General features: G+C 41.5%; 1 protein-coding gene across 1 annotated transcript; it reads left to right on the top strand.

The window, feature by feature from the left end:
• The first annotated feature begins 597 nt into the window (after positions 1-597).
• LOC5575557 lies at positions 598-1,314 on the top strand. Its single transcript, XM_021847804.1, has one exon. The coding sequence runs from the start codon at positions 613-615 to the stop codon at positions 1,282-1,284; it is 672 nt and encodes a 223-aa protein (XP_021703496.1). The 5' UTR covers positions 598-612; the 3' UTR covers positions 1,285-1,314.
• Positions 1,315-8,716: the final 7,402 nt, after the last annotated feature.

Genomic DNA, 8,716 nt, shown 5'->3' with positions numbered 1-8,716 from the left:
CAAGCATCATGTACGAGCATGTGTGCGATTTTTTAGTTCCAATAATCAGCAAAAACTTAATGGATTCAAATACTTTTGTACAGATATCTATGTTGGAAAGTTAAAGGAAAATATTAGATCTCTTGGAACAAGGACAATATTGTCGCAATTCATCAAATGTGGAAACACCAAAGTATGTAAAGATCTGAATAAAATGTAGCTAATGGGCCTTTTATCAATATGAGCTTGAATCGTCAATTTTTTAATTTTAATAAATTAAAACTAAAAAATGATTACGAACTTTACCATTTAGCTCCTCCCTTCTTCTGAAGCATGACATAATCCTACATTTTCTCTCGGATTTGAGTGCGTATTTAGTTCTTTTTTGTTAACTTTCTATAAAACTTTATTTACAATAAATATGCTTCTTTCACTGCATAAATACAAAATAAACAACTTTTTAAAACTAACAAATCTGCAAAAGATGGAAGTGTTTCTTTCCTTGTCAGTATTACATATGCAACTCCGAGCAAACATTTCTCATTGATTATGCACAAGTTGGATTAAACCGTCCGACAAGCTGATCAAACATGGAACATATGCATCGACTGATTGTGACCGGTATTTATCAAGATGATCACTTCTCATATCAGTTCTCAACGGGATACTCACTGGTTAAGAACGATGCTTCAAACCATTATCACTTTAACAGTTATTTTATTGCCATTTTCTTCCAGCCATAACATTCCCCCTTGGAATGGATGCTATGCTGTTGGATGTTCAACGCAGCAAGGCTGCACGCCGTGGAATTTCTATCGGTACCCGTGCTATCGTACCTGTTACTACAACCGCTACTGTCCACCACCATCTCCTCCAAGTAAGAAATGTTACAAAATAACTCATGTGGCCACCGGGAAGTCTATGACGTCCAGTGAAGTGTTCAATGCCACCACCAAAGCAAAATATGCAACAGTTTCGAGCAATCCACCGGCCAACTTCCTGTGGACCATGGAACCCTCATACGGAGGAGTGAATTACATACAGAATGCCAACACGCTGGAATTCCTGAAGGCAGATTCCAACGGCACGCGCTTAGCCCTCAATGAAACTCTCGATCGTTCTTTCCAATTTCGTCCGATCCAAACCAAAGAAGGAGCATCGAAGTTACAGCTTCAGTCGGTGTTCAACAACGGTTTCCTTTTTGTCCAAACACTGGGACAAGGAGGAAGCACTGTCCAAATCACAACCGACCCATTCACTAACTATTACCAAACCATCTGGTGTATAACAGAACTTTATTGCTGAAATAGACTTACGTTATTATATCAATCACAAGTATAGCCTTCGAAACGCCACTGGCACTGGGGTAATCCACATCGGGCCGTAGCCTTAACCTTCCCGTCAACTCCTCCGCCGCAGATTTCCGCATAGAGGGACGCCTTCCCGGCGGTGCTCACAATCTCCCCTTGTCGATCGTGCAACCTAAACTGGAAACTGGTGGCCGATTGAGCTTTTCCGGATTTCCTACGGCCGGCTCCCATCGATCTCAACACGGCAAATTCTTCGTCCGAAGGCATTCCCAGATACAGGCCAGATTTCCGGTTCACAATGTAGAAGTTTCCTCGCTGAAGCGGGACGAGTTTCCAGTAGGAAGAATCCGTGCGGTTGTGCGACAACCAGACGTTTTGCTGATTGGCCATTTGTGGCGACTGTAGATACTGACCCGTTTGGACGTTGATGATGTGCCAGCAGTTTTGGGATGAGATTAGTGGGGCGTAGAGACTGATCACAGCCGCTAAGATCCAGAAGGTAGATAGCAGTGGGTAGTTCATTTTGTAATGTTTGCTGCTGAAGCTTTATTGAACTTTTGAAATGTTTTCAGAACAAACTGCATATTATAAAACGTACGATTGCGGGTTCGTTTGATGGGTAATAAAAAATGTTGAAAATACGACACAACGATATCATTTAAAGTCGTGCAACTGCATATAGTAGAAAAATATTAAAAATGTATAACTTGCATCTGTGGACTGAGAAAACTGAATCAATTACCTTCTCAAATGGTTACTTAAATGCGGAATTCAAACACAAATAAACGTGATGTAATGCAAAGAATCCGTCTATCGATACGCCCCCCGAAACTTCAACCCTATGCGCACGAAAGTGTGAGTGCGTATTGGAACTGTCAGAGACGGTGATAAGATAATTTTATATTCATTGTTTTGATCTGTAGTTGATATTGAATTACAAAAAGTGAATTAGAAATCCTTTCTTAAACAACTCAAAGTACTAGTTAAAAATAAATTATTTACAGATGTTCTATCTTACGCTATTGTAATTATGAATAAAAATTTACAGCTTTGAGCTAATTATCACCGGCAAAAAGGTGAATTTTGCTAGGAAGATCTCCGAAAGGTAATCCCGACAGCAACACTCTCATGGTGGTAAGCTCCATCGAAGTTAATACGTAAAAGTTAATAGCTTACCACCATCAAAGAACTTATAGGCATCAGCAAGGATCATTTCTTCGCCAAACTCGGGCGCAAGCTCGAGCGACCCAAAGTGCAGCTAACAGGGGTACCCAACCGACTTCCAGTGACGGTGCACTTCGTGTTGATGAGCAAATCGGGGATTTTGAGCCTTCGTTGATAGACGTGGAGCACGGTGAAGAGTTCGATTGTGCGATATGTAAGCGGCCCAACAATGCGGAGTATTATATGGTAGGGTGATGTGCTAGTATGCATCGTATTGAGCTTTGATCAGTGAGACCTTCCAATTTCCCCAGTATTGCAATGAATGATGCTGATACAAACCGATGCCAAACAATTCTTTCCCAAAACGGCTTTCGCATTGTATAATAAGATTTAGATAAATCTTGATCGTCTTTTTGGAAATAATGCTATGAAATTATCTGGCCGTATTTTCAATTCGTCGTATCGTTTTCATTTTTGTCGCAATCAGTTTTCAGATTCGTCTTACAGCTTACGGCTCACTGTGATATAGGGAGTGGTCAAAACAACATATCAACGGTATTATAAAATGTTTTACTAGAACATATAGATCACGGGCATATCCCTCCATTCCTTCAGCTTGATGAAATATTAATGTATAATAATTTATATATTATTCTATATACTAATAATTCAGTGTCGCCATCAAAATTCATTTCAAACATATTAACACAGTTCCTTTTGACCGAACTATTATGACATTTGCTCACAATGCAGCGAAAAAAACACAATCAAAGGAATTGTTATTTACGCCGGGCGTCGCGCACACATTGATGCGCATAAGCTTTTTTTTCTCAGTTACGACGGCTTGAACTTTGTTTACATTCTCAATTTTACACGGTCGTTGAGGAAGTTTCATAAAATTTTGTGAATTATAGAACTTTTACGGCATTTGATTGGAATGAAATCATTCAGTGAAGAAGTACGAAGGTTTTCCACAGTGAAATTAAGTGCCTGGCGAAGTAAGTCAAACAGGGGGGCGGGAAGAAACTTGCATCATAAAGTGGTGCGACTGGTGTCGATCGCTAAGCATTTCTCTCAAATCGTGTTAGTCCATGTGATTTCAGTGTAAAAGTGCAAAGTGGATAACTGAAGTTATTTATCGAAATACAGTAGTTTTATTGCATTTTTTGGTGTAAAAGTGTATGAACCATCAGTGTTGCATTTGAACGCGTTCAGTTTGCGTTCCAGTTCAAACCTTTGAACGAGGGATCAAGTAGGCTTGAACAATGAGCAGTTCAAAAATTTGAACCCGTGCGAGCTAAAAACTGAACGTGAAATGGAAACTATCTCTATGGCAGATACACGACATATTTGAATGCGGAAGTTTAGCAAACATGTTAGGAAACTTAAATGGTTCAATATATTTGTAATGTCATGAACGCAATATGTTCTGATGTAGTTTTTTTATGGTTTTCAGCTTCGTTGTGCATTTTAAAGTGAACGGGCCGTTCTTGAGCAGGTGCAGAATCTTGCACAAGAGTTCAATGCTTGCTAGGTTCTCGAGCAAAATTAGAACGCGTTCAGTTCACTTTTGGCTCGCGTTCAGTTCAATATGCATCACTGTGAACCATAACAGCTTTCACAAAATTATACTTGGAAAATGAATCTATGCTGCAGAGGTAAGTTGAAATATCCGCCGTAGTGAAACATTTTAAGCACAGACAAACAGACGTAACGCTTAGAACAAATTCCATGAAAATCCATCGCCCAGTTTACACCATCATCATCTGGTGAGCATTTTGCACGAAACGCTGTTTTGTGCAACAAGACCTGCAGATGGCGGTAGTGTGAAACGTCAAACACGAAGGAAAACGATGCGCGCGCCTCTGGTTGTGAGATTTGAAACATAGCGAAATTGAAATGATCGTTAAATGCGTGGTCGATGGAAATTTCTTCAGTGTTACGTCTGTTTGTCTGTATTTTAAGTTTGATACGACGAATAATAGCGCTTACGACGAAGTAGAATGAAACCCTACAGGGCGGAGAATGCAAGCACTAGTATTATTCTTATTGCGCGAAAGTGGATGAAGCTACAGCACGAGCCAGAGCAGTGCTGTAAACATTCGACGTTTTGCGCGACGTTCGTTTCGTTGCCATTGTCAGCATCACAGCACGAGCTTTAGAATGAACGTCTCCAAACACAAAAAAGTGTCAACTGAATGTTGTCCGACACGATGACATTTGCATATGTCATAAGTTTTGCATAGAATTCCGACATCGGATTACAAACAACATGAATAGTTTGATTTTGCCTGTTATGTCGAATGTGACACATATACAGTGAAAGCAGAACAGAAACAAACAAAACCGTAACGTTTCCTAGTGAAGCTATCGTGGTCAGTGACATTCAATTGACATTTTTCTTTTCAACATTCGTTTGATCGTTCGTGTTGTGAATGTTTAAGAGAAGCGCTGCCGAATATCGGCGAACACGTTTCGACTACCGTGATTGCTTACAACACTGATCCAGAGATTTAATCTGTGCCGATAGCGTTCCAAAAGTTCTTCCGCCCCCCGATAGCACTAGGACTGGCCGATCTAGCACTTCGAGCTCTCGGTGAGCACTGATGCAAGCCATGAGCCATGCAAGCAGCCGACAAAAGGTTGAAGAGTGGTTCATTAAGCAGCAAATGGCCTCCGGTGGTGACCCTGCTATCGATTCACGTTCGAAGCCACAAGACCATCAACCGATTCCACCAGAACATTTCGGTGGGCTAGTCGGATCATCAACACCCGTGGTAATGCGAGCCCTAGTAGGAATGGCGAGATTAGTCCCTCGAACTATCGACGGCATTATATCGGAGTCAGTTCGGAGATCCAGGACAATTTTGCGAACTATCTTTTCGGCCAACAACAACGCGATTCCGAGCGGCAATTGCTAGTCCACAATCTCCTACCGTATGGTTGCCTTCTGGATGAAGATCAACCTCCAAAAAGTTCGGAGTTAGCCCGAAATGCAAATCCGCTGAATGCGGACAACCTTCCGAGGAGCTACTCGGGAATCCTCGACCATGGACCAATGCACGAGTTCACTATTAGACGTTTAAGCGGTGCCGTGTTATTTATGTGACCATGGCAACTAGTGAATTCGGCACCGCTCAAACGTCAAATTAGTGAACTCGTGCTTTGGTCCATATGCAGTGCAGTGTGACAGCGCGAAGTATGGACCTTTGCACGAGTTCACTCATTTGACGTTTGAGCGGTGCCGAATTCACTGGTTTCCATAGTCACATAAATATCACGGCATCGCTCAAACGTCAAATAGTGAACCCGTGCATACACTCTAAAAAATAATGAAAATTACTCCGGACGTAATTCACATTATGACTGAATGACACATGATGAAAGTGATGAAATGACGTAACAATGGGTTCTGAAAGATGTATTGAAAGAAAAATGTAATTTCACATGATGAAGGACATGAAAACGATGCCGCTATGATTGACATTTCCCGAATCAGACACCATCGAATTTAAAATGTGACACAAATTCACGTCATTTGGCTCGCTTCTTTTATGTGCATCCAAAAGACGTAAAATCGCATGACTTTTTCGGAGTGTGAATATTTGGATAAGTACCCGCGCGTCACGGTAAACTTGCCCACATCAGCTGAACAGCATGGGAACTACTCAGAAACTATCAACGACGCCGGTAAGTAGTTCCCAAATTGAGCAAAATAAATTTACACAAAATTTACGATGTGATGAGCGGAACATAGCGACAACTGTCGCTACACAGTTCGAACGAAACGTGTAAATTTCTGAGACATATAATGCACATAAGTGGAGCGTGGAATATCATGGATATTTACATGATATGTCATGTAAACTTCAATTATATGTCATGTAATCTAGCAGGATTCTGAGTGATTACATGACATATAACACATTTTTACATGATTTCAAACTGAAATTTACATGACGTCATGTTTACATCGCATAAATGAAGTTTACATGACGTGTAATCTTCATTATTTTTAACTGTGTAGTCACTAAAGGAAAGTAGGAACACTCCACACAAATTTTGTACCTCCTACGTTAGGGCCCCTATTGGTGAATTCGTTGGGCCAATCACCGTTTGAACAGAATGTTTCTGCGAATATTAATCGAAACGCGTCCTTGCATTACCAGTCTGTTCATGGTCCGACGTCTCTTCAGTTGAGTAGAGCTACCGGTATTCAGTGGGGATCTCATCGAATGGCAACTCAGTAGCTACAACCATTCCATACAGACTCCGAGAATTTGCTACAGTTGCAACGGTCGCGGAAAAGAGCAGCCAATGAGTTCAACAGTCCACCGTATCGCAAGTTCTGTCAACCCTTCAGACGCTGTACGGGAGGCCGGAGCAGATTTTCCACAACCTTGTGGCCAAAGTTCGAGGAACGCCAGCCCCTAAAGCGGGCTGTCCGAAATATACGCCGTCGAGAACCTGGGACTACCGGAATAGTCGGTGGACGTTGGACAGCTGGCGAAAGAGTATCAACATCTGCGGCGTCTAGCAGTCAGGAGTTACCGAGGGGCCGTTCCTGGACTTATGATTGGATTGTGCAACTCGCACCTGTTGACAATGACGAAGCTGCGAGAAGCTCATGAACCAGAACCAATCGCTGCAAAGACTTGCATCGGGTGGATAGTATGTGATAGTATGTGGAGAAGCAAATCTCTAGCATCGGCAAATGCCTTTATGCGTCGACCCGTCGGAGCTTGACCTCCTCGAATACGTTCGCGAGTTTTTTCAAAAACACTGTCGGCTGGTTTAAACCGTAATAGACATGACAACCCTGGTTACGTGAAATCGAGCAGCGATCTCTCTATTGCAAAAGGAGTCGATATGACGAGATACGACCACGTCGAAAGCCGGACCCATACTAACCATCTCATTGAGCCAACGTTGGTTTTTGAGCAGTGTGGTACACCAACAAGGCAACAGTGCGTCATGAAGGAGAATATGGAGTCGTGACGGACTTCAGATTCGTTACCCGTTCTGTGGCGTAGTTGGTTAACGCGCTCAGTTTATCGTAATGGGAGTCGTGGGATCGAAGCCCACCGAAACGATTCTATTATTTTTCACAATTTTACATCTCAATTTGTCCAAATTGACTTTCGTGTCTACGATTATCAGTTTTTTTTTTTCAAAACTATCTGCCAAATCGTACACTTCAGGTTAATTATCAAAACTCCAGGTCTGGTTCGACTTCCTGTAAGAGCTGGTGTTCCACAAGGCAGCATTTTGGGACCAATCTTATACAAAATTTTCACATCTGACTTACCTGTGTTACCTCAGGGATGTCAAAAATCTTAATTTGCGGATTACATAGACCTCTCCACAAAGGACGAAGCCTGCGTGTCATCTCTAGTAGAGGGCAAAAATGTTTGGATATTATGTCTTCATACTTGTTAAAATGGAATATTTCTCCTAATGCTTCCAAAATTCAACTAATAATATTCCCACATAAACCTTTATGTGAAACCTTCAAGTAGACATGTTGTCACGATGAGAGCGGTTCCAATGAATTGGACAGATTAAGTTAAGTATCTAGGGCTCATGCCAAATAAAAATCACATTGAGGGCATTCAAGGAAAATGTATCAAATATATTAAATGTCTGTATCAACTTATTAACAGCTATTATTATTGTTATTCTTGCTAACATCATTGTAAATGCACAAAATATCAATTGAGTTGAGTTCACTAGCATTCCAAAAAGCAGAATCATATATCATCTTCAAAAAGCCAAACGACCATAACAAACAGACTTGTCAGATTTTATGTCCCAGTTGCATATCACTTTTCTTCGGACAGATCTACACCAACAACTCAAATCGGGCTCAGTTTACATTGCTCACTGATGCTCCATTACGCGTAGTAGAACCTCCCCCTAGATCCTGTATGCACGATGATGCTTTCCGTGGGCAAATAAATCAGCGTGTTAACGACATAAACGCTGTCAAATTAAGGAGAATAATATTTATTGCATTACAGATTTTGGCTGCAGACAAAATTATACAAAACACTCGGAGCCTCTCCGGGGGCTTTTACACGAACATCAGCATGCAGTGATGTGTGTGGTAGTCAGCTGCGTCTCTCGACGAGATGGGTCATGGCACTTGAAGTCGTACATTTGAGAGTGAATATGCTGGTTAGGGTGTTGCCAGAAAAAGAGATACGCCACAGTAAGAAGAGAAGAGTGTGGTGATTATAAGAGGAACACACTTTCGACATAAA

This window comes from Aedes aegypti, chromosome 2 (genome assembly GCF_002204515.2).
Source record: "Aedes aegypti strain LVP_AGWG chromosome 2, AaegL5.0 Primary Assembly, whole genome shotgun sequence".
Lineage (NCBI taxonomy): Eukaryota > Metazoa > Arthropoda > Insecta > Diptera > Culicidae > Aedes > Aedes aegypti.
This window is presented reverse-complemented; position numbering and strand designations above follow the sequence as displayed.